Source organism: Pseudophryne corroboree, chromosome 3, assembly GCF_028390025.1.
Source record: "Pseudophryne corroboree isolate aPseCor3 chromosome 3, aPseCor3.hap2, whole genome shotgun sequence".
In the NCBI taxonomy this organism is placed as follows: domain Eukaryota; kingdom Metazoa; phylum Chordata; class Amphibia; order Anura; family Myobatrachidae; genus Pseudophryne; species Pseudophryne corroboree.
The window spans coordinates 295,089,747-295,116,917 of NC_086446.1; the positions used below are offsets into that span (position 1 = coordinate 295,089,747).

A 27,171-nucleotide genomic window follows, 5' to 3' on the forward strand; every position below is an offset into this window, starting at 1 on the left:
GACAAGTACAGGGTAACTAAGCATAACTACACCATAAACGACATAGAGATGAGTTTCAAGGTGGTCAAAAAACTGCGGGATTTGGGCAGTTGAGGATTATTAAAGTAAGAAAGGATAAGCACATGAGGGAAGAGGGCCCTGCTCGTGAGAGCTTACATTCTAAAGGAACCTAGTGAACTAAATGGTACAACAAAGACTGCTTCCTCTGTAATCATTTTCACTCTATTCATTTACTAGATATTTGACTGACATTATTATGTTCTTTAGGGAATTGTATAATTGTGACTTTGATGAGTCTTTTGTTTAATATAAATCAGCATGATAAATGTTGTGCACAAGCCTGGTGGCAACACAGACAATGTTTAATAGGGAGGCAGGCAATTGAAATCTATTCTATTCAAAGCTGCTATATTCTTTAGTATACCACCAGTACTGTTTTATCTTAAGTTCTCATCTTCCTCTTGTACTTTTATTTAACCCACAGTCGTCGGTCAGCCCCTGTGCATGTCAGATCTGACTGTTTCCCCTTTATGTGTCAGTCGCCGGCAACCAGGTTGCAGATTAGGTGTTGGGGAAGCGACACATTTTTCTGTCTTCCTCCCTTTCCAGGCCATTACAGAGCAGCCTCTTCACTGATTAGGTCTCAGCTCACACTGAGCTCTTCCCCTGACCTCTCTGCATGGGACCACATGTAGGTCACAGACCTAACCGGGATGGTGACAAATAAACTTAGGCCAGAAAAACATCAGAGCTAAGAAGCCGCAGGTGGTTACCATAGTTGGCTGCCTAATACGTTTCTTTACCAGTGGGGATTCAGCCGCTAACAGGTGGGCAGTGCTGATGGGGTTACGTAGAGTGATCCATAACACACCCCTGTATCTCTGTCATGCACTGGTGCTGATGTAAGGAAGTGCGGGGAGATAACATCAGGAAATCAGTGCTCTAGCACAGTTTGTTCTGGATTATTAAAGTGCTTATTGCATGTAATGAACAGAGTCACTTGCGCAATGTCCAGGGTGTGATTCTGTCAAACCTTATCCACTTATCCGTTCACTGATGAAACCAGCAAACTGTTTTCCTGAGCTGCTTCCATTAATGTGTTTTTCAGCACAAATGGCTGTTTACCTCATTAAATCCACAACTTTCTTCCCCACCTGAAGGTGCTATAAACTGGTTCCAGCAGATTTCCTCCCTGCAGCAAATAAGGAGCCCCAACATATTAGGAAAAAAGAAAAAGAAAATACTGTACCTATTTTTATATATATAAACCTTTAAGAACCCCACAAAGCCGATTGGGGTCCTTATTCAGGTCGCATCATTAATGCGATGCAAACGCATTCTCCCGTGTTCGCGGCCACTGTGTGTGTGAAGGTCCCGTTCTGGAGAATGCAATCACATTGCATTCGATAGCAATTTAAGTCCAGACGTGCTGAAATCGACAAATAGCATTTTCCGCACTTCAGTGTATGAAGCTGAATCAGGGCCTGTATGTGAATATCTCTATACCAAAAAACATTTTACACACAGGTGCAGTAAACAGTATTTGTCAAGTGTCTCACACTTTCTGGGCACTGCCCAAAGAAACTTATTAGCCCTGATAATATCCCAATTTTTATTCTCCATGATCTGCTTATACTACCACTCACAGAAGTATCAGTGGGGGTCATTCTGACCCGATCGAACGCTGCAGTTTATCGCAGCGGTGTGATCGGGTCAGAACTGCGCACGCGCCAGTGCCACAGCGTGCCGGCGCACGCCAGACGGCCAGATGGTCACTGGGCAGGGGGCGGAACGGCAGCGCTTGGCCGCCGTTTCGTGGGCACGGTCCGGCCAACGCAGGCGTGGCTGGACCGAATGGGGGGCGGGCCGCCGCGTGACATCACACGCACCCACTGCGGGCCGGGAAACGATGAGTAGCTCCCGGCCAGCATGCTAAAGCTGCGCTGGTCGGGAGCTACTCTTGAAGTGCAAAGGCATCACCACTGTGCGATGCCTTTGCACTTCTGCTGGGGGGGGGGGGAGCGGCTCTGACATGTGGGGTGGGATAGCCCTGTGCTGGGCGTCCCCCCTGCATGTCAGTGTGAATGATCGTAGCTGTGCTAAATTTAGCACAGCTCCGATCATCTTTATGGACAGATATAATAGCCTGCAAGTTGCGAAAAGTGCAGAGACTTTGGTAATTTATAAGATGTAGGGGGACAGTTGTTAAAGCTTAGTGAGAGATAAAGTGGAGAGAGACAAAATACCAGCCAATCAGATCCTACCTAACATTTTTTAAACAAGCCTGTAAACTGACAGAAGCTGGTTGGTTAGTACTTTATCTGTCTCTCTTTAATCATTAGGTCAACGTGTATTAGGTCAACATGGAAAAAGGTCGACATGAGTTTTTCACAATTATTTCAATTTTTTGACCTTTTTCATACGTAATGATCCACGTGGACTACAAGTGGGAAAGATAACCTGTGCCGAGCGCAGCGGTAGCAGAGCGAGGCACCATGCCAGAAGCATGGCGAGCAAAGCGAGCCATGCGAGGGGTTACGGTTCACTAATTGGGGTTCCCCATCACTTTTCGAAGAAAACGACACAAAAAAACTAAAAAAAAAACTCATGTCAACCTTTTCCCATGTCAGCCTAGCATATGTCGACCTAATGACCATGTGGACCTAGTGATCATGTAAACCTAATGCATGTTGACCAAACATGGTCAACCCAATGTATGTCGACCTAACTCATGTCGACCTAATGAACCACACCCTTCCCTAACCGGGCTCTAAAATGTACATGGACTTCCTGTGCCAACTATCCTTGCACAAATGCCTTCGCATATCAAACATAAATATTTCTGATGTCAGATGTATATGTACTGTATGTGTGTATATATGAAGGGCACATACATATACAAAGCAGTAGATTTTTGATGAGCTCATATATATAGCCACTAGAGGGCACTACATTACACATTGCACTTGAAGGAGGAGAAGCAACAATGGCCCTCATTCCGAGTTGTTCGCTCGTTCTTTTTCATCGCATCGCAGTGAAAATCCGCTTAGTACGCATGCGCAAAGTTCGCACTGCGACTGCGCCAAGTAACTTTACTATGAAGAAAGTATTTTTACTCACGGCTTTTTCTTCGCTCCGGCGATCGTAATGTGATTGACAGGAAATGGGTGTTACTGGGCGGAAACACGGCGTTTCAGGGGCGTGTGGCTGAAAACGCTACCGTTTCCGGAAAAAACGCAGGAGTGGCCGGAGAAACGGTGGGAGTGCCTGGGCGAACGCTGGGTGTGTTTGTGACGTCAACCAGGAACGACAAGCACTGAACTGATCGCACAGGCAGAGTAAGTCTGGAGCTACTCAGAAACTGCTAAGTAGTTAGTAATCGCAATATTGCGAATACATCGGTCGCAATTTTAAGAAGCTAAGATTCACTCCCAGTAGGCGGCGGCTTAGCGTGTGTAACTCTGCTAAATTCGCCTTGCGACCGATCAACTCGGAATGAGGGCCAATATGTTTCTCAGCAGTTGTGGGTAATTTTAACATAGTTATATCAGTAACCTGTATTCTAACATAAGGAGAGTCCTACAAACACTTTGAATGACGACACTAAGGGGTGGGTAGTCTAACCACCTGAGCCCATTCTTGATCACTTACCTTCTGACATCACTTATCAAAAAACACAAATTAAGGTACAAGGGAAACTACAGTATATAAATGCAACATTGAGTGTAAATTGCTAACAATGGTGTCAGCAGAATAGCTAATGTTACTTTGTAGGTGGTATCACATAGGTGCTTGGAATACTAGCGCCTTTCCAGCCCCACCCAAAAAGCGTTTGCTTTCAAATGCTGCACGATGTTTCCTGTGCATAATCGCTCTGGAGTTACAAGAGACTGGCTCCATTTACAGTGTGTCAGCATGGAGGTATCTGTGTGCCAAAGACGTAGCTACCATAAATGGAGAGAGTGCAGCTGCTATGGGGCCCAGAGCTGAGAGGGGCCACTTTCCCTGTCACAGTTACATGTGTTATATACAAAGGTGTAGCTACCATAGGTGCAGGCAGTGCAGCTGCTATGGGGCCCAGAGGTGAGAGGAGCCACCTTCCCTGTCACAGTTACATGTGTTATATACAAAGGTGTAGCTACCATAGGTGCAGGTGCTATGGGGCCCAGAGCTGAGAGGGGCATACGTTACGTTATATATATTTTTCACCATTGGTAGATACATAGGGGCCTTTCCAAACTTTTGCCCTTGGGCCTACAACATATCTAATTATGTCCCTGGACCTGCTCATTGTAATGTGGCAGAATATGAACTGGAGGCACTGTATGTCATGTAAATTGAGGGAATTGTGTTGAATTATGAATAATGTATACTGGCAGCCATAATGTGACATAATGTGAACTAGGGCACTGCTATGGGTCATAACGTTTACAGGCACTACTATGGTTCATAAAATGAGCTTGAACACTATTATAGGGCACAAAATTAGCAACTGCTGTAGAGATGTGTCTCTCTAGAAGCATTTGGACAGGTGCCCCTTCAAAATTTTGCTATGGGACCTACAAAGTTCCCCTGCTGTGTGCTATGAACACTACTCTGTAGTTACTGGAGACTGGCTCCTTTCACAGAGTGTCCGCATGGAGCTATCTGTGTGCTGTGTACACTACTCTGGAGTTACAGGAGACTGGCTCCATTCACAATGTGTCAGCGTGGGGCTATCTGTGTACTATGAACACTACAGATTTACACATATATGCAAAAATGTAACTGCAATTAAAAAACATACAGTAGTTGGGAATGATTCACCAAAAGCATACCTTTTGCAATACCTGCCTCGAGAACAAATATGTGGCAAGGCATGCTGGGATGTGTAGTGTACATCAGCTGGAGGGACGATTATTGCCCCCCATCCATCCTTGATTATAGGGATGTGTATGTTCTCTTACAATCAGGTTAGTAGAGGGTTTTTTACATTTCCCCTAATCTGGAAACACGCTCTTTATATTGTGGTTTGTAAAAAATGTCAGAAAGAACATATTGTATTTGTACTGTATTTCCATATTGATCTGCTCTTTTGCCATAGTAATCTTGTGCCTCCATTTTGTAAGGAACACAGAACATTATATTTCTAGCTGAACTTTTGTTGCACTGAGACACATAATGAGACAGCATTTGTTGGAAGTTTGGTGATACTTACTCGCACCAGCTGGTCAGGAAATGGTCCTCTTGAATTCTCTGGTACATTGACTGGAGGAATTACCCAGTCTCTCTTCTGTCTCCTCAGCCCATTAGCATCACGATGCTGTCGCCATGGTAAGAGAGTACCACTCTGGGTCTGTGGGTGCTCGGTTGGCTGGTCCCATATACCTCGCTGCTGCTGCTGCTGCCGCTGCTGCTGATGAGGTTGATTTAGTATATATTTGTAGAGAGACAAACAGATGAAATTGAGAGAATTAGTCCAACAATATTTAACTAAAATATACAATATATAAACATGAGAGAGCATAGCTGTATTACAATATACTTTTATTTTAATTTTATGTTTTATTGACTGTGGATGTAAGAGGCGACATAACCAGACATACTGTACAGACATTTGGACTTAGATTAGGTTAAGCAGGAACTTGGGGCCTGATTCAGATGCGATCGCAATGCCGAAGCATCAGCAATCCTTTTCAGTGATGGAACTGGGAGGCAGCGCAAGTGTAGCAACCGCCCACAAGTGAACAAAGATGCTCACTGATGCCATTGCAACATTCTTAGCAAATGGAAACGGTCACGACATGCCTGCATTTTTGTAGACACTACACGTTACCTCCACCAAATGGCCACTTCCTGTCACTCTGTGACTGATTTCTCACTGCGAGCGGCATCGCACAGGTACCTTGACGTGTGCGCACTGCGGCTGTGGAGCCTGTGCAGCCTACCGATAATTGCTCAGTTGCGACACCATTGAAGTTGCAACCGTATCTGAATCAGGCCTCTGGTTCCAAGGTTATTCATTGGGCAGAAAAATAAGAGAGATAGACAGACTTTTTATATTTTTTACTGGAACAAGTTACTTTACAAACCCACAAGCACCACAACCTGTTACAACTAGTACTGATACCATTCATGTCAACATTTTCATATAATCCACAGGGTCATACTGGGGTTGTTGTAGCAAAGTAAGCGGTTCATACACCATGAGAGTAATTCAGACCTGATTGCTGCTGTGCATTTTTGCACAGCGGGCAATCAGACCTGAACTGCGCGTGTGTATGCACCGCAATGCGCCGGCACGTCGGATTATTGCACCGGGCATCGGTGCCTAGTGACGGGCCGAAAATTTTGAATGCACGGGCGTTCGCAAGGTGATTGACAGGAAGAGGCCGTTTGTGGGTAGCAACTGAACATTTTACAGGAGTGTCCTGAAAAACGCAAGTGGGATCAACCGTTTTCAGGGAAGGTGTCTGATGTCAACTCTGGCCCCGATCAGCAGCAAACAATCGCACAGTAACAGTAAGCCCTGAGCTGTGCAGAGACTGCACAAACTGAAGTTTGTGCAGCTCTGCAACAAAAGCGATCACACACCTGCACGGCACTTTACCCCTCCCCATGTAGCCGGCGACTGTCTGATCGCATGACTGCAAAAACCGCACCCTAGCGATCAGGTCTGAATTACCCCCCATGTTGTATGTGCCCATATAAGCCTTACATGAGCAGAATAACACTAAATGACCAGTTCCCAGCTATCAGTCTTCCAGTGTCAACCTATACTTTTGCACTAGTTGTCATAAGCATATTTCTATGTAGGTGTAATGCAATAGAACACTTCTCATACACAGATCTAGTTACATGTAATACATTCAGTTAAGATATCGCCATAAATTAGGCTAAATCCAATATTATTCTAGTAAGAAAGACTTATGAAAAATGTATTGTTTTGAAAGGAGGGGTACGAAAGTTGTGTGAGGTAGGATGTGATGTCACAATGACACTTTGGCGCAGAGCAACTCCTGCCATTGTTTAGCTTTAGTACACTAGGGGGGAATTCAATTGTTTGAAAAGTCGGTTGGGTGTTTTTTCCTGTCTATTAGATAAGAAAAACAGACACCCAGCTGACTTTTCAAACTAATGAATATCCCCCAAGGTGTGCCTATAGTCGTTGGAGGCGTTGAGTCGAGAAGAGGTGTGTACTTTGAAGTATGCTGGGATGAACATTCTGGCACACCACTAAGGAATAAGAGATAGACATTATGGGCCTGATTCTGAGTCGTATATACTGCCGATGTCAGACACGGTGGAGGGTTTTTATTCTTCTGTGCATGCATCTATATCACACTGTGCATGCGTCCAGATAGCATAAGCACCCAAACCTGTGATTTTGGCAACACTTGCTGCGGTCTGCTTGAATATGCCATATAAAATGCAAATCTCATTTTACTGACATTCCATAACATATACAGGGAAGTTAATAGCCTATTTTAAAATGATAGCTCGACAGATGGTTCACGTAAATATACTGCCTCCATTCTAATCTTACAAATTCACCTAACATCGCTTCCTAGGAAGTGTTCCAAAATTATATTCTGAAGTGCTTTATGGTATGTTTCTCTTTGAGTGCGGTGAAAAGGGTTAACAATACCGAGACAGAAAAGGCTCTTCAGTGTCTTTTGAAGATGCGACTTGTCGATATCAAACAAAAAGGAAAAGTACAATTGTACCTTTCTTTGTTCCTAACATATAATTTGGTGCTTATTTCTAAAAAAATAAAAAAATAATTTCAGACAGCACATTGTTTTCTTGTCTATAGAGACACAACAGACCATTACTGTCTTATACACACTGAAAACAAGTTCTCCAGCAGGACCCTGCATAGAAGTATTTTTCTAAAGCCCCTAAAAAAGTTACACAATCGGTTTTGTATAGACTGCATTCAATTCTCAATCCTGAAACCAGTCTCTCTACCCTGTCGCAGCCTCTGTGGTTGTTTTATTTCATCATTGATTTTCTATGTTTAAACAGAATTTGAACATGGTATATACAGTAGTATGGCTCCCTGACAACTAAGCACTGTTGCTTAAGGGGAATCGGTATGGTCTACAGACAGACGGGATGACGGAATCCCAGCAGCCTGTAAACTGTAAGAAGCAGGTGGTCCCATAGTTAAGAGAATTAATCTATACAGATGTGGACAAATTTGTTCGTACCCTTACAGCTCATTGAAACAATGCTTCCAGGGCCGGTGCAAGGTCTCTATGCACCCTAGGCAAATCTCCAGCCTTGAGCCCCCTAACCTGCAAACCCCCCCCCCCCCCCCCCCAGTTCAGAAACAACTGAACTTTTGAAGTGAAAAAGTATATTTTCGTGACTGTGTTCACAATTTACAGTACTTTTACTTTCAAATCCTTGAGTGATGACCGTTCTTTCTGCCTATGTATACACGCTAGCCGGCATGTTGGCAATTGTATAGGACACAGAGGCCAATTTAAATTTTTTTGCTGAGTGCTGGGATAACAATTCTATCTATCTATCTATCTATCTATCTATCTATCTATCTATCTATCTATCTATCTATCTATCTATCTATCTATCTATCCTGTATACCAGGGCTGGCCAAACCAGTCCTCGAGATCTACCAACAGTTCACATTTTCCAGCCCACCTAGCTGGTGCACAGGTGTAGTCATTACTAATTAAGATGTGCTGCATTCATTCCTAACTGACAATTCTACAGATCTCCAGGAGGCCTAGAAAACATGAACTGTTGGTAGATCTCGAGGACTGGTTTGGCCAGCCCTGGTCTATGGGGTCTGGTGGGATATTTAATTGTATGTGTATACATACATACAGTATTATATACATATATACATATATTTGTATGCTCCTTATTGTGTTCCATCCCCCCATCTGTAAGTTAATTACTGACCCCCCCCCCTCCTCCATATGTACTGTATTGTACCCCAGTGCCTGTGTTTCCCTATTATGCTGTTTACAAGTGCAAACCACCCACCAGGCTGTAATATGTGTACTGTCTGTGGTCTCGCAGAAACCACCATGAGTTACTTACCTAATAGTGGGCCTAATTCTGAGTTGATCGCAGCAGCAAATTTGTTAGCAGTTGGGCAAAACCATGTGCATTGCAGGGGGGAGAGATGTAACATGTGCAGAGAGAGTTAGATTTGGGTGGGGTATATTCAAACTGAAATCTAAATTACAGTGTAAAAATAAAGCAGCCAGTATTTACTAGAGATGAGCGCCTGAAATTTTTCGGGTTTTGTGTTTTGGTTTTGGGTTCGGTTCCGCGGCCGTGTTTTGGGTTCGAACGCGTTTTGGCAAAACCTCACCGAATTTTTTTTGTCGGATTCGGGTGTGTTTTGGATTCGGGTGTTTTTTTTCAAAAAACACTAAAAAACAGCTTAAATCATAGAATTTGGGGGTCATTTTGATCCCAAAGTATTATTAACCTCAAAAACCATAATTTACACTCATTTTCAGTCTATTCTGAATACCTCACACCTCACAATATTATTTTTAGTCCTAAAATTTGCACCGAGGTCGCTGTGTGAGTAAGATAAGCGACCCTAGTGGCCGACACAAACACCGGGCCCATCTAGGAGTGGCACTGCAGTGTCACGCAGGATGTCCCTTCCAAAAAACCCTCCCCAAACAGCACATGACGCAAAGAAAAAAAGAGGCGCAATGAGGTAGCTGTGTGAGTAAGATTAGCGACCCTAGTGGCCGACACAAACACCGGGCCCATCTAGGAGTGGCACTGCAGTGTCACGCAGGATGGCCCTTCCAAAAAACCCTCCCCAAACAGCACATGACGCAAAGAAAAAAAGAGGCGCAATGAGGTAGCTGTGTGAGTAAGATTAGCGACCCTAGTGGCCGACACAAACACCGGGCCCATTTAGGAGTGGCACTGCAGTGTCACGCAGGATGTCCCTTCCAAAAAACCCTCCCCAATCAGCACATGATGCAAAGAAAAAGAAAAGAAAAAAGAGGTGCAAGATGGAATTGTCCTTGGGCCCTCCCACCCACCCTTATGTTGTATAAACAAAACAGGACATGCACACTTTAACCAACCCATCATTTCAGTGACAGGGTCTGCCACACGACTGTGACTGATATGACGGGTTGGTTTGGACCCCCCCCAAAAAAGAAGCAATTAATCTCTCCTTGCACAAACTGGCTCTACAGAGGCAAGATGTCCACCTCATCATCACCCTCCGATATATCACCGTGTACATCCCCCTCCTCACAGATTATCAATTCGTCCCCACTGGAATCCACCATCTCAGCTCCCTGTGTACTTTGTGGAGGCAATTGCTGCTGGTCAATGTCTCCGCGGAGGAATTGATTATAATTCATTTTAATGAACATCATCTTCTCCACATTTTCTGGATGTAACCTCGTACGCCGATTGCTGACAAGGTGAGCGGCGGCACTAAACACTCTTTCGGAGTACACACTTGTGGGAGGGCAACTTAGGTAGAATAAAGCCAGTTTGTGCAAGGGCCTCCAAATTGCCTCTTTTTCCTGCCAGTATAAGTACGGACTGTGTGACGTGCCTACTTGGATGCGGTCACTCATATAATCCTCCACCATTCTATCAATGTTGAGAGAATCATATGCAGTGACAGTAGACGACATGTCCGTAATCGTTGTCAGGTCCTTCAGTCCGGACCAGATGTCAGCATCAGCAGTCGCTCCAGACTGCCCTGCATCACCGCCAGCGGGTGGGCTCGGAATTCTGAGCCTTTTCCTCGCACCCCCAGTTGCGGGAGAATGTGAAGGAGGAGATGTTGACAGGTCGCGTTCCGCTTGACTTGACAATTTTGTCACCAGCAGGTCTTTCAACCCCAGCAGACTTGTGTCTGCCGGAAAGAGAGATCCAAGGTAGGCTTTAAATCTAGGATCGAGCACGGTGGCCAAAATGTAGTGCTCTGATTTCAACAGATTGACCACCCGTGAATCCTTGTTAAGCGAATTAAGGGCTCCATCCACAAGTCCCACATGCCTAGCGGAATCGCTCCGTGTTAGCTCCTCCTTCAATGTCTCCAGCTTCTTCTGCAAAAGCCTGATGAGGGGAATGACCTGACTCAGGCTGGCAGTGTCTGAACTGACTTCACGTGTGGCAAGTTCAAAGGGCATCAGAACCTTGCACAACGTTGAAATCATTCTCCACTGCGCTTGAGACAGGTGCATTCCACCTACTATATCGTGCTCAATTGTATAGGCTTGAATGGCCTTTTGCTGCTCCTCCAACCTCTGAAGCATATAGAGGGTTGAATTCCACCTCGTTACCACTTCTTGCTTCAGATGATGGCAGGGCAGGTTCAGTAGTTTTTGGTGGTGCTCCAGTCTTCTGTACGTGGTGCCTGTACGCCGAAAGTGTCCCGCAATTCTTCTGGCCACCGACAGCATCTCTTGCACGCCCCTGTCGTTTTTTAAAAAATTCTGCACCACCAAATTCAAGGTATGTGCAAAACATGGGACGTGCTGGAATTTGCCCATATTTAATGCACACACAATATTGCTGGCGTTGTCCGATGCCACAAATCCACAGGAGAGTCCAATTGGGGTAAGCCATTCCGCGATGATCTTCCTCAGTTGCCGTAAGAGGTTTTCAGCTGTGTGCGTATTCTGGAAAGCGGTGATACAAAGCGTAGCCTGCCTAGGAAAGAGTTGGCGTTTGCGAGATGCTGCTACTGGTGCCGCCGCTGCTGTTCTTGCGGCGGGAGTCCATACATCTACCCAGTGGGCTGTCACAGTCATATAGTCCTGACCCTGCCCTGCTCCACTTGTCCACATGTCCGTGGTTAAGTGGACATTGGGTACAACTGCATTTTTTAGGACACTGGTGAGTCTTTTTCTGACGTCCGTGTACATTCTCGGTATCGCCTGCCTAGAGAAGTGGAACCTAGATGGTATTTGGTAACGGGGGCACACTGCCTCAATAAATTGTCTAGTTCCCTGTGAACTAACGGCGGATACCGGACGCACGTCTAACACCAACATAGTTGTCAAGGCCTCAGTTATCCGCTTTGCAGCAGGATGACTGCTGTGATATTTCATCTTCCTCGCAAAGGACTGTTGGACAGTCAATTGCTTACTGGAAGTAGTACAAGTGGGCTTACGACTTCCCCTCTGGGATGACCATCGACTCCCAGCAGCAACAACAGCAGCGCCAGCAGCAGTAGGCGTTACACGCAAGGATGCATCGGAGGAATCCCAGGCAGGAGAGGACTCGTCAGAATTGCCAGTGACATGGCCTGCAGGACTATTGGCATTCCTGGGGAAGGAGGAAATTGACACTGAGGGAGTTGGTGGGGTGGTTTGCGTGAGCTTGGTTACAAGAGGAAGGGATTTACTGGTCAGTGGACTGCTTCCGCTGTCGCCCAAAGTTTTTGAACTTGTCACTGACTTATTATGAATGCGCTGCAGGTGACGTATAAGGGAGGATGTTCCGAGGTGGTTAACGTCCTTACCCCTACTTATTACAGCTTGACAAAGGCAACACACGGCTTGACACCTGTTGTCCGCTTTTCTGTTGAAATACCTCCACACTGAAGAGCTGATTTTTTTGGTATTTTCACCAGGCATGTCAACGGCCATATTCCTCCCACGGACAACAGGTGTCTCCCCGGGTGCCTGACTTAAACAAACCACCTCACCATCAGAATCCTCCTGGTCAATTTCCTCCCCAGCGCCAGCAACACCCATATCCTCCTCATCCTGGTGTACTTCAACATCTTCATCTTCAATCTGACTATCAGGAACTGGACTGCGGGTGCTCCTTCCAGCACTTGCAGGGGGCGTGCAAATGGTGGAAGGCGCATGCTCTTCACGTCCAGTGTTGGGAAGGTCAGGCATCGCAACCGACACAATTGGACTCTCCTTGTGGATTTGGGATTTCGAAGAACGCACAGTTCTTTGCGGTGCTTTTGCCAGCTTGAGTCTTTTCAGTTTTCTAGCGAGAGGCTGAGTGCTTCCATCCTCATGTGAAGCTGAACCACTAGCCATGAACATAGGCCAGGGCCTCAGCCGTTCCTTGCCACTCCGTGTGGTAAATGGCATATTGGCAAGTTTACGCTTCTCCTCCGACAATTTTATTTTAGGTTTTGGAGTCCTTTTTTTACTGATATTTGGTGTTTTGGATTTGACATGCTCTGTACTATGACATTGGGCATCGGCCTTGGCAGACGACGTTGCTGGCATTTCATCGTCTCGGCCATGACTAGTGGCAGCAGCTTCAGCACGAGGTGGAAGTGGATCTTGATCTTTCCCTAATTTTGGAACCTCAACATTTTTGTTCTCCATATTTTAATAGGCACAACTAAAAGGCACCTCAGGTAAACAATGGAGATGGATACTAGTATACAATTATGGACTGCCAGCCGAGTGCAGACACAGAGGTAGCCACAGCCGTGAACTACCGTACTGTACTGTGTCTGCTGCTAATATAGACTGGTTGATAAAGAGATGTCTATGTAACTATGTATGTATAAAGAAGAAAGAAAAAAAAACCACGGTTAGGTGGTATACAATTATGGACGGACTGCCTGCCGAGTGCAGACACAGAGGTAGCCACAGCCGTGAACTACCGTACTGTACTGTGTCTGCTGCTAATAATATAGACTGGTTGATAAAGAGATGTCGTAGTAGTATGTATGTATAAAGAAGAAAGAAAAAAAAACCACGGTTAGGTGGTATACAATTATGGACGGACTGCCTGCCGAGTGCAGACACAGAGGTAGCCACAGCCGTGAACTACCGTACTGTACTGTGTCGGCTGCTAATATAGACTGGTTGATAAAGAGATGTCTATGTAACTATGTATGTATAAAGAAGAAAGAAAAAAAAACCACGGTTAGGTGGTATACAATTATGGACGGACTGCCTGCCGAGTGCAGACACAGAGGTAGCCACAGCCGTGAACTACCGTACTGTACTGTGTCTGCTGCTAATATAGACTGGTTGATAAAGAGATGTCTATGTAACTATGTATGTATAAAGAAGAAAGAAAAAAAAACCACGGTTAGGTGGTATACAATTATGGACGGACTGCCTGCCGAGTGCAGACACAGAGGTAGCCACAGCCGTGAACTACCGTACTGTACTGTGTCTGCTGCTAATATAGACTGGTTGATAAAGAGATGTCTATGTAACTATGTATGTATAAAGAAGAAAGAAAAAAAAACCACGGTTAGGTGGTATACAATTATGGACGGACTGCCTGCCGAGTGCAGACACAGAGGTAGCCACAGCCGTGAACTACCGTACTGTACTGTGTCTGCTGCTAATATAGACTGGTTGATAAAGAGATGTCTATGTAACTATGTATGTATAAAGAAGAAAGAAAAAAAAACCACGGTTAGGTGGTATACAATTATGGACGGACTGCCTGCCGAGTGCAGACACAGAGGTAGCCACAGCCGTGAACTACCGTACTGTACTGTGTCTGCTGCTAATATAGACTGGTTGATAAAGAGATGTCTATGTAACTATGTATGTATAAAGAAGAAAGAAAAAAAAACCACGGTTAGGTGGTATACAATTATGGACGGACTGCCTGCCGAGTGCAGACACAGAGGTAGCCACAGCCGTGAACTACCGTACTGTACTGTGTCTGCTGCTAATATAGACTGGTTGATAAAGAGATGTCGTAGTAGTATGTATGTATAAAGAAGAAAAAAAAACCACGGTTAGGTGGTATACAATTATGGACGGACTGCCTGCCGAGTGCAGACACAGAGGTAGCCACAGCCGTGAACTACCGTACTGTGTCTGCTGCGACTGGATGATAAATGATATAAAAAATATATATATATCACTACTGCAGCCGGACAGGTATATATTATATATTATATAATGACGGACCTGCTGGACACTGTCTGTCAGCAGAATGAGTTTTATTTTTATAGAATAAAAAAAACAACAACACACAAGTGAAGTCACACGACGAGTGTTTAACTTTTTCAGGCAATCACAATATAAGTATACTACTAACTATACTGGTGGTCAGTGTGGTCAGGTCACTGGTCAGTCACACTGGCAGTGGCACTCCTGCAGCAAAAGTGTGCACTGTTTAATTTTAATATAATATTATGTACTCCTGGCTCCTGCTATAACCTATAACTGGCACTGCAGTGCTCCCCAGTCTCCCCCACAATTATAAGCTGTGTGAGCTGAGCAGTCAGACAGATATATAATATATATAGATGATGCAGCACACTGGGCTGAGCCTGAGCAGTGCACACAGATATGGTATGTGACTGAGTCACTGTGTGTATCGCTTTTTTCAGGCAGAGAACGGATATATTAAATAAACTGCACTGTCTGGTGGTTACTCACTATATAATATTATGTACTCCTGGCTCCTGCTATAACCTATAACTGGCACTGCAGTGCTCCCCAGTCTCCCCCACAATTATAAGCTGTGTGAGCTGAGCAGTCAGACAGATATATAATATATATAGATGATGCAGCACACTGGGCTGAGCCTGAGCAGTGCACACAGATATGGTATGTGACTGAGTCACTGTGTGTATCGCTTTTTTCAGGCAGAGAACGGATATATTAAATAAACTGCACTGTCTGGTGGTCACTCACTAGTAAACTCTCTGCACTCTCTACACTTCTACAGTACTCCTCCTAGTCCTAAGCTCCAGTAAATCTCTCTCTCTTATAATCTAAATGGAGAGGACGCCAGCCACGTCCTCTCCCTATCAATCTCAATGCACGTGTGAAAATGGCCGCGACGCGCGGCTCCTTATATAGAATCCGAGTCTCGCGATAGAATCCGAGCCTCGCGAGAATCCGACAGCGTGATGATGACGTTCGGGCGCGCTCGGGTTAACCGAGCAAGGCGGGAAGATCCGAGTCGCTCGGACCCGTGTAAAAAAACATGAAGTTCGGGCGGGTTCGGATTCAGAGAAACCGAACCCGCTCATCTCTAGTATTTACCCTGCACAGAAACGAAATAACCCACCCAAATCTAACTCTCTCTGCACATGTTACATCTGTCCCCCCTGCAGTGCACATGGTTTTGCCCAATTGCTAACAGACTTGCTGCTGCGATCAACTCAGAATTACCCCCAGTGTTTCCTTGTTTTCCCTCATAATTAGCATGGCTCCTCTTACAGGCAGGCAGCAGCATTACAGCGATGTTGCAGGTGCAGACATGTAGTCAGGTGCTGCTTGCTGCTGATGAGTCAGAATCCAGGGGCCTGCATCAGGACTATGAGCAGCGGCCGTGGGTGCGCACCTTGGGGAGCCATAGTTACATCCGCCTCCTATGTGCCTTCATATGACATGATGTTACACTTGTTAGCACGGAGGAAGCGCTGAGGCACTCTGTAGTACAGCCTGATAGTGACGGGTGCACCTGATTAGACCCTCAGCAGCGGCCAGCGCAGTGTAAAGAGGAAGCCGCACACAGAGTCATCCTTCAGTTTTTTGCTAGAATAATTTAGTTGCACCCTCCAGGAGCTGGCACCCCTAGGCAGCCGCCAAAAGCTGCCTAATGGTAGAGCCGGCCCTGTATGCTTCATTCCTCTTGAAAACTAATGAAATGAAAAGCTAATGGGGTATATTTACTAAAAATCGTATTTTCCCGTTTGAGGTCAAAGTTCAATCACGAATGACATCGAAAGTGTAAATATGCAACTTATTGAATTTAGTACGACTAATTTACTAAGCTGCCGTATTCTGCATTTTCGGTTTTACCGATGTCGATGTCATTCGTTTTTTTAGGCAGTGTTTTACGTGAGTGACTTGTAAAACACTGCCGACTTTAATACAATGAATCTCGGCCGGATCTGAGAGATCTGTGTTGGGCTTCATTGTGCACCTTTATTTAAAAAAAAAACAGTGTTAAAATAAAATAAAAAATTGCGTGGGGTGCCCCCTCCTAAGCAAAACCAGCCTCGGGCTCTTTGAGCCGATCCTGGTTGCAAAAGTATGGGGGAAAAAATGATAGAGGTTCTACCATATTTAAACAACCAGCACCGGGCTCTGCGCCTGGTCCTGGTTCCAAAAATACGGGGGACAAAAAGCGTAGGGGTCCCCCGTATTTCTGAAACCAGCACCGGGCTCCACTAGTCAGATACATAATGCCACAGCCGGGGGACACTTTTATATAGCTCCCGGCGGCCCTGGCATTACATAACCAACTAGTCACCCCTGGCCGGGGTACCCTGGAGGAGTGGGGACCCCTTCAATAAGGGGGTCCCCCCCCCTCCAGCCACCCAAGGACCAGGGGTGAAGCCCGAGGCTGCCCCCCCCCATCCAAGGGCTGCGGATGGGAGGCTGATAGCCGTTGTGTAAAAAAATGAATATTGTTTTTAGTAGCAGTACTACAAGTCCCAGCAAGCCTCCCCCGCAACCTGGTACTTGGAGAACCACAAGTACCAGCATGCAGAGGAAAACCGGGCCCGCTGGTACCTGTAGTACTACTACTAAAAAAATACCCCAATAAAAACATAAGACACACACCTTGAAAGTATAACTTTAATGCATACATACACACCTCCATATACACATACTTACCTTATGTTCACACGAGGGTCGGTCCTCTTCTCCATGTAGAATCCATGGTGTACCTGTGGAAAAAATTATACTCACATACTCCAGTGTAGAAGCCTCTTCTTCTTGTAATCCATTTGTAATCCACGTACTTGTCAAAATAAAAAAACGGACACCCGACCTCGCACTGAAAGGGGCCCCATGTTTTCACATGGGACCCCTTTCCCTGAATGCCAGAAACCCCCTCTGACTTATGTCTAAGAGGGGTCCATCAGCCAATCAGGGAACGCCACGTTGTGGCACCCTCCTGATTGGCTGTGTGCTCCTGTAGTGTATGACAGGCGGCACACGGCAGTGTTACAATGTAGCGCCTATGCGCTCCATTATAACCAATGGTGGGAACTTTGTGGTCAGCGGTGAGGTTACTTTCGGTCAATGCCGTATTCTGCATTTTCGGTTTTACCGATGTCGATGTCATTCGTTTTTTTAGGCAGTGTTTTACGTGAGTGACTTGTAAAACACTGCCGACTTTAATACAATGAATCTCGGCCGGATCTGAGAGATCTGTGTTGGGCTTCATTGTGCACCTTTATTTAAAAAAAAAACAGTGTTAAAATAAAATAAAAAATTGCGTGGGGTGCCCCCTCCTAAGCAAAACCAGCCTCGGGCTCTTTGAGCCGATCCTGGTTGCAAAAGTATGGGGGAAAAAATGATAGAGGTTCTACCATATTTAAACAACCAGCACCGGGCTCTGCGCCTGGTCCTGGTTCCAAAAATACGGGGGACAAAAAGCGTAGGGGTCCCCCGTATTTCTGAAACCAACACCGGGCTCCACTAGTCAGATACATAATGCCACAGCCGGGGGACACTTTTATATAGCTCCCGGCGGCCCTGGCATTACATAACCAACTAGTCACCCCTGGCCGGGGTACCCTGGAGGAGTGGGGACCAATCAGGGAACGCCACGTTGTGGCACCCTCCTGATTGGCTGTGTGCTCCTGTAGTGTATGACAGGCGGCACACGGCAGTGTTACAATGTAGCGCCTATGCGCTCCATTATAACCAATGGTGGGAACTTTGTGGTCAGCGGTGAGGTTACTTTCGGTCAACCGCTGACCACAAAGTTCCCACCATTGGTTATAATGGAGCGCATAGGCGCTACATTGTAACACTGCCGTGTGCCGCCTGTCATACAGTACAGGAGCACACAGCCAATCAGGAGGGTGCCACAATGTGGCGCTCCCTGATTGGCTGATGGAATCCTCGTAGACATAAGTCAGAGGGGGTTTCTGGCATTCGGGGAAAGGGGTCCCATGTGAAAACATGGGGCCCCTTTCAGTGCGAGGTCGGGTGTCCGTTTTTTTATTTTGACAAGTACGTGGATTACAAATGGATTACAAGAAGAAGAGGCTTCTACACTGGAGTATGTGAGTATAATTTTTTCCACAGGTACACCATGGATTCTACATGGAGAAGAGGACCGATCCTCGTGTGAACATAGGTAAGTATGTGTATATGGAGGTGTGTATGTATGCATTAATGTTATACTTTCAAGGTGTGTGTCTTATGTTTTTATTGGGGTATTTTTTTAGTAGTAGTACTACAGGTACCAGCGGGCCCGGTTTTCCTCCGCATGCTGGTACTTGTGGTTCTCCAAGTACCAGGTTGCGGGGGAGGCTTGCTGGGACTTGTAGTACTGCTACTAAAAAACAATATTCATTTTTTTACACAACGGCTATCAGCCTCCCATCTGCAGCCCTTGGATGGGGGGGACAGCCTCGGGCTTCACCCTTGGTCCTTGGGTGGCTGGAGGGGGGGGGGGACCCCTTTATTGAAGGGGTCCCCACTCCTCCAGGGTACCCCGGCAAGGGGTGACTAGTTGGTTATGTAATGCCAGGGCCGCCGGGAGCTATATAAAAGTGTCCCCCGGCTGTGGCATTATGTATCTGACTAGTGGAGCCCGGTGCTGGTTTCAGAAATACGGGGGACCCCTACGCTTTTTGTCCCCCGTATTTTTGGAATCAGGACCAGGCGCAGAGCCCGGTGCTGGTTGTTTAAATATGGTAGAACCTCTATCATTTTTTCCCCCATACTTTTGCAACCAGGATCGGCTCAAAGAGCCCGAGGCTGGTTTTGCTTAGGAGGGGGGACCCCACGCAATTTTTTTTCAAAAAATAAACACTTTCCCATCCCCTTCCCACTGATAAACATGCACGGATCTCATGGATCCGTGCATGCCTATCCAAACACGGGATAAAAAAGCAGGTCTGTTTTTTTTTAGCACTTTTTCACGAATTGTATTTCTGCACGGCAGTGTTTGGCTATTGTCGGCAGTGTTTGTGATTTGCACTTTTTAGTAAATTACCGATTTCTACCAAATTGCAGGCGTATTTGACCGATGGTGTATTGATTCGTGATTTTTTCCTAAGACTTCCAAAATATTACGAATGCCCTCATCACTGCCGAGACTTTTGCTTAGTAAATTACCGAAATGACACTTTGAAGAAAAAACGGCATCTCGGTCAAAATCGGGACCTTAGTAAATATACCCCATTGTCTTCACTTGTGTGCTTTTACTATGTCATGGAATAAAACAACAAAACTGAGAAAAGAGATACATTATTGCTTATTCTCCAATACATTCTAAAATGACCTGGACAGATTTGTTTGTACCCCTTAGAAAATCGAATAAAGAATTGAATTAAAGCGGCATTTCAAACTAATTACTTTCTTCAATTGGGACGCAGTTAATTTCCCAAATGACTGGATCCCAGCGGTCGAAATACTGACGCCGGACTCCAAACAGCAGGGAAAATGCCAGTGGTCGGAATCCTGACCGCAGCCCGGTATTCCAACTCGGGTGATGGGTCTATGCCACCAACCGAGAGGGAATATAATAGTGTGGCAAGCAAAGCCCGCCACCAGGCCCAAAGTGTGGAGAGTGCAGGGAGCTCGCGAGGGAACTTGCTGCCTCGATGTCGGGATACTGGCTCTCGGGATTCCGGCGTTAGTCTCCTAACCGCTGGCATCCTAACCATTGGAATTTCACACCAGAGCCCTTGAATTAGCACCACCCACGTCTCCAATATTTTTATCCCTCATTCAGCCTATTTAAATAGTAAAAAGTAGTCACTCTGCTGTTTGGTATTATCGTGTGCACCACACTTAACATGGACCAGAGAAAGCAAAGGAAAGAGTAGTCTGAGGAGATTTGAAAGAAAATTATAGACAAGCACATTAAAGGTAAAGGCTATAAGACCATATTGATGTTTCTGTGACTACAGTTGTAAATATTATTAAGAAGTTTTAAGTTCATGGCACTGTAACCAAATTCTCTGGACGCGGTCACATGAGGAAAATCAACCCCAGCAGGATAGTGAATGCTATATATAAAAAAAAGAGCTAAGCAAAGCTTCCAAAGATATACAAGGGTATATTCAATTAGTGTTGAAAGTTGCCGTCTGTCGAAAAGACGTCAGTTTTCGACTTTTTGAGGTCGAATCGTGATTCGACCTATTCAATCCCCAGAATTTAATTCGACAAGTCTGGGAATTCCACTTGTCGATTAGTACGTGAATCGGCGGTATAGCTGCCGATTCACGTACTTTTGAGGGAAACAGGGCCAAATTTGACTGGATTTGGCCCCGTTTACGACCATCTCAGTCCGACATAAAAAAATGTCGGACAGAGATGAGGGACTTTGGAGGAGAGGGGTGAGAGCAGCGCCGGAGGAGACAGTGGGGGCACAGGGGGAGAGCAGCGCCGGAGGAGACGGGAGAGCCACGGGCACAGGGTGAGAGCAGCGCCGGAGGAGACGGTGGGGGCACAGGGGGAGAGCAAAGCCAGAGGAGACTGTGGGGGCACAGGGGGAGAGCAGCGCCGGAGGAGACGGGAGAGCCGCGGGCACAGAGTGAGAGCAGCGCCGGAGGAGACGGTGTGGGCACAGGGGGAGAGCAGCGCCGGAGGAGACGGTGAGGGCACAAGGGGAGAGCAGCGCCGGAGGAGACGGGAGAGCCGCGGGCACAGGGTGAGATTAGCGCCGGAGGAGACGTGGGGTCACAGGGGGAGAGCAGCGCCGGAGGAGATGGAGGGGGCACAGGGGGAGAGCAGCGCTGGAGGAGACGGTGGGAGAGCTGGGAGCACTGTGCTACAGCAGCTGGCAGCGTAGCCGGAGGATGTAACAGTCACTGCTCACTGCAGCGTCCACCCGGCTCCAGCAAGTGAGGTCCCGCTTGCTGGAGTTGGGTGGATGCTGCAGTGAGCGGCGGCTGTGACATCCTCCGGCTACGCTGCCAGCTGCTGTAGCACTGCGCTCCTGGCTCTCCCCGGCGCTGCGCTCACCCTGTGCCCGCGGCTCTCCCGTCTCCTCCGATGCTGCTTTCCTCCTGTGCCCCCACCATCTCCTCCGGCGCTGCTCTTCCTCTGTGCCCCCACTGTCTCCTCCGGCGCTGCTCTTCCTCTGTGCCCCCACTGTCTCCTCCGGCGCTGCTCTCCTCCTCTGCCCGCATCTCAATTCGACTTTTTTTAAAGTCGAATTGAGATTGCTTTGAATAGCCCAAATGAATGTCGGAATGGATCCGACTTCAATTGAATATACCCCACAAGCTCCTAAGGTCAAGGTAGTATGCCAGTGTTTGTTTGCACCATCCAATGCTTTTCGACTAACAAAGGGCTCCATGGAAGAAGACACAGGAGAGGACTCCTCTTTTGTAAAAAACCAACATAAAGTCAGACTAGAATTTGATAAAATGCATATTGACAAGCAACAATGCTTCTGGAAGAATGTCCTTTGGACAGATAAATCAAAACTGGAGCTTTTTGGCAAGTCACCTTAGCTATGTGTTCACAGATGGAAAAATGTGGCATTAGCAGGGGGAGGAAAGGGGGGGATGCAGTGCGTGCGGCAAACCCGTGCATCGGTAAAAAGGGGTGTGGCCTAATGGGCAGGAGGTGTTGCCTCGTGTCCCAAACCCCCTTTTCCTCACTCCGGGGGTTTCTGGAGATGCGGGTGGCATCCGGGGACCAGTGTGTGCTGGCTCCTACACAATGGCAGGAGCTGGGTGCTGCTTGTAATTTCACAGTGCAGCACCCTGCTCCTGTCACTGAAGAGGAGTCGGCACTTTGATGTCACCCGTCGGCGGGTGACACCTGGGTGCGGGCCTTACCCCCCTTGTGATGCCACTGACTGTTATGCAGCTTTTCACTCCCATGTGCCGAGATTATTTTGACTTGCAGAAGTCACATTCCAACATCAGTAACAATATGTTTATGCAAAAGTGGAATTTTTGTTTTATACTGATATTGCAAGAAAGTGAGCATCACATGATCACTAAAGAGTAAAACTAATGAGGCTTCATATTATATTAGTTTATTAAAGCCTGAACGGGTTAAAATCTCCTGTCAATGTGGTGCCAGGTCTTCGAAGATGGGCTGATATTAGTGCCTTCTTCTGAATCGCCTTTCTGTTTACAATGTCTTAAGTGTTGGAGCTTATTTTTGTCACCAACCCCTTCTTATATGCCATTAGCAGCAATTGAGATTGGTCGTCCACGTCCCCAACTTCATTACTTGAACTCCAATACTGCTGAGGACGACTGGGACTCACCCTTAGCATATTTGAACATATTTAGGGCCTCATAGGCCTGGAGCTAAAAATGATCAAGGGCCTATAGTGAGAAAATGAAGAGGGTGACCAGTGCTGAGCAGGTGTGACCCAGTGAAGTGCGGTGAGGGCAGTGACTGGGGAGGCACTGGCTGACTGCTGTGGCAACCCCCCCCCCCCCCCCATTAAAAAAACAACAACAAAACATAGGGTTCCCCTTATTTAAGCAAAACCAGCACTAGGATGAACCAGCCAGGGAGCATAATGCCATAGCAGGGGAGACACTCTGCCATAGCATTAAACACCCCCATCCAAACCAGTCAGCCAAGAAAAATTTAAATGGGGTCCCCCCTCCTGAGCAACAACCAGCACTGGGCTGAAAGCCCAGTGCTATACCCCGCACCCCTGGTGGCAGTGGGTGCAGGGTTCATGATATGCTAATATTGTTCTTTACAGTCGGCCTACAGGTCCCAGAAAGCCTGCCCCAGCATGCTGGCACTTGGAGAACCACAAGTGCCAGCATGCCCGGACATTAAGGGCCCGCTGGCACCTGTAGTCTGCCTGTAAAGAAAATATTAAAATAAAAACAGAACACCTAATGTTTAAATAGTTTATTAAGCAGCACCTTCATCTGGGGGCGGTGGCCTTTCAGCTCTTTTTCATGGCCGCCGCCTCCCCAGGGCTTATGGCGTCTTTTGTCTTCGGGAGCTCTTGCCTGCTCCCTCCCCGCTGCCTCGTCGCTGGGTTATATAAGCCAGTTGAGAGGGTGGGGTGATGACGCGGCAAGCCGTGATTGGCTCGCGGCGGCCATCTTGAATTTCGACAATTACGCTGAGGCACCATTTTTGAAATGGGAAGCCGCCTCTCCGCTGCCGAACTCTGCAGAATGGCTGGCAGGGAGTAGATCCTCTCGGATCCAGTTCTGCTGCCAGCCACCCTTTCTCCGCCGGATCCCGCCACCATGTCTTGCTGCCACTTTTGTGCCCGCTGGCCAGCGGATCCAGTGGATCTGCTGGTCCAGTTGTATCTGCAGGACTGACAGCGGCGTACATTCATGTGGGCTGAATGCACACCTCTATCAGTGAGGAACCTGTACTGGTGCCACTTCCCTATGTTTTTTCAATGGGCTTTTACAGCCCATGGCTTGGCCCCGCTTCCAGAATTGTAGTGTTAGCAGTGGGAGGCACCTCTCCCGCTGCCTCCCACCTCAATATGCAGGCATATTCACAGGGGAAATGATTAGAATAATAAAAGAAGATATTTATCGCAGAATCTGTGTTATAAATATCTTCTTTGTATTATTTTAATCATTATGACAGGGGAGGCACTTCCTCCCCTGACTGCACGTCCCTGGTGTGACCAGTGCCATGTGGGTGTGTACACCCCCTAAATTATCAACCCCAGTGTCTCCCTAAATACACAAAAGTACATGATTATGATTTATGACCAACCATGTGGGCAACTGGGTGCCTGGGTGCCATCATGGTGTCATGATGATTGGACTATTTTTATGTGAAGGCCTGGAGCTGTAGTTCCATCCGCCCCATAGTTAATCTGGCCTTGCCTGTTAAATTGTAATGTGGAAACATCACAGCAGCGCACTGGGTTGAATTTCTCTCTAGTAATTTAATTTTACTTGTAGAAACATGATATGTTTTGTTGTGGGTCCTTAAATGGTATAATATCTCCAAATGTGTCCATTGGAGCAAACATATCTATGCTTTAAGTGTATTGTATAAATATAGCTATGGGATGTAGCTTATTATAGAGCTGCAGAAAAAATGTAGGGTAATACTGAATTGTAAATTTTTTTGCTATCATGGTTTTCATTGTACAGTACGTTGTTGGGCTTTCTTTTAAAATGAACTACAAGTTGTTCTAGTAATAAAGGAAATTGTAACATTCAGGAACATCATAATGGAAAACAAGATATTTCACAAGAAATATAGATTGCTAGATCTCTTCTTGATGACTATGTCAAGGCTACATCCATCCCTGAACAACTTACAGTGCTGTGTTTAGAGACTATTCATTCATAATGCAGTACCAGTATTATGCAAGTCATATGTAAAACTATGGCTTCTAGGTGGCACTGTCCTTTTGTGGCCATTACAACCATGGAATTAAAATTGTAACACCTACTCGTTACTAGATGAAAATGGTAAAAAAAACTATACATATGTGTTCTCATATACTTTTGCCGCCATCGCGCCACACAGTGTTTCTTGGTCCCATGTGACTCGCCTTGCACCAAGCGTCTTTTTTTGCATCTTTATCATTCAAATATGTGAATTAGTCGCAATGTGATGCGACAAAACTGCTATACTCAACTCTTGTGCATCTGTGTGAATTGGTATGTGAAGTGCTATTATCAGAGCCGGCGGAACACACTCAGCAAAGGGATGCAAAGCAAGTAGGCGCCAGGCTGGAAAGGCGCTTTCCCTGCTCTGCATCCCTGTGCTGTGTGCTGTTGCTGCCGGCTGCCGCTGCGCCTATCACTGTACAAGCAGCAGCAGCCAGCAGCCTGGATTGCGGCTCTTCCAGTCCTCCAGTCCAGCCATGCCACTGATGTCATCTCCTCCCGTCCTGTGTCAGCGCAGTGATGCTAGCAGGGGAAGATGTGGGGGCGGGACTGATTCCGGGAGCAGAGAACTGCAGTTACTGCTGACTGCAGTACTGTCAGGAGCCACTAGATGCCCCCATCTCTATGGATGGAGCCATCTCATCACCTGCCAGGACTCAGGAACAATAGAGAGACTGCCTGGGACCAGTACAGAGGAGCTAAGTGAGTTCTCTTTTTATGTGTGATTGTCTTTCTGTCTATCTATCTATCTATCTATCTATCTATCTATCTATCTATCTATCTATCTGTCTGTCTGTCTGTCTGTCTGTCTGTCTGTCTGTCTATGTGTCTATCTATCTATCTATCTATCTATCTGTCCAGGGGCGGAACTGCCAGAGACAATGGGTTCCAGGCAGCCCAGAAGGTGGCACTTCCTCCGTTCCTCCATTCCATTTGTACCCATTCTGCAGTTGCTGTAGTAGAGGAACCACCGAGCTCAGGGTCTATCATCATCATCAGCTCTTGCTCCTCCTCTGTGACTGTCTCGGTGCTCTCTCTGCTGTGCTCTGGGCTGCAGGCATCACGTGATATCCGACAGCAACCCAGAGTGAGGAGCTGGCGATGTAAGGGGGTCATGGCTAAACCGGAAAGCATCAGGAGCACATTGGTGTCCCTTATACATAGGCGCTGCCTGGCTGAGTAGCGCAGGGTCCAGAAGCTGTGCACATGGCCTGCACTGAGCTGGCGTCCCATCTACCAGCTGCCGGCATCTGGGTTCCTGCTTTCTCCATGCTGCGGCCGCATCTCTCACTCCCTCCACACTCTGGTGCCGCTGAAGTGCCTGTGTGAGGCAGTCACCCTTCCTTGCTGCCGAGGCCTTCCAGCTGTACAGTAGCTGGAGACTTGGAGGATCGTGCTGCACAGTGAGGAGCCGGTTGGGACACCGTGCGGGTCAGCAGGGTGGGGCTGTCACTGACTGGCGAGTGTGCACGGGAATCCAGTCTGCAGTGTTAAGTGCAAGCCCTATTGGGGGAGGAGGGTATGGGAGGGGGGGGGGGGCGTGCACTGTCCCTTTATTAAGTATGGGAGGGACGGCGCAAAGTTATAGTTTGCAGGGGCCTCCAAACACCCTTGCACCATCCCTGGCTATGATGCAATGGCCGCAGCTTTTTTCATGCTAAGTTCCATTGTGCTTCATCTGCGACTTTGTTTAATACGAAATTCCTGTGTGGTTAAATGTGCCACCTGATGTCTCTGGTAAAGACTAAATGGTGTTTACTGCGTGTGGGGCAAATAAGAAACACATTGAAAGAAAATGTTTCTATGCTACACCGCTCTGTCCAGCTCACTTGTGCCAGTCAATCTGCATGGTTTATTGAAGATTGGTGCAAACACTGTTTTGTTCCATTCTCTAACTCTGAATCTTTTTTTGTTTTATTTTTAAATTTTTGACCCCCCAAAAAATATTATCAATGCCCTAAATTTACTCAGAT

At 46.7% G+C, this 27,171-nt stretch overlaps 1 protein-coding gene and 1 long non-coding RNA gene across 3 annotated transcripts in view; one reads left to right on the forward strand and one right to left on the reverse strand.

Moving 5' to 3' along the window:
- CDH4 (cadherin 4) overlaps window positions 1–27,171 on the reverse strand; it is a 1,018,047-nt gene that overhangs the window by 214,202 nt on the left and 776,674 nt on the right. The window contains exon 4 of one of the 2 annotated variants that reach the window (XM_063959329.1): window positions 5,198–5,392. In XM_063959329.1, coding sequence (XP_063815399.1) covers window positions 5,198–5,392 — 195 coding nt within the window. Of the gene's footprint in view, window positions 1–5,197; window positions 5,396–27,171 lie in introns of both variants that reach the window. The other variant, XM_063959328.1, reaches the window with a different exon arrangement.
- Window positions 1–27,171, forward strand: part of LOC135055360 (uncharacterized) — a 145,501-nt gene that overhangs the window by 55,383 nt on the left and 62,947 nt on the right. The gene's annotated exons all lie outside the window — the stretch shown is intronic.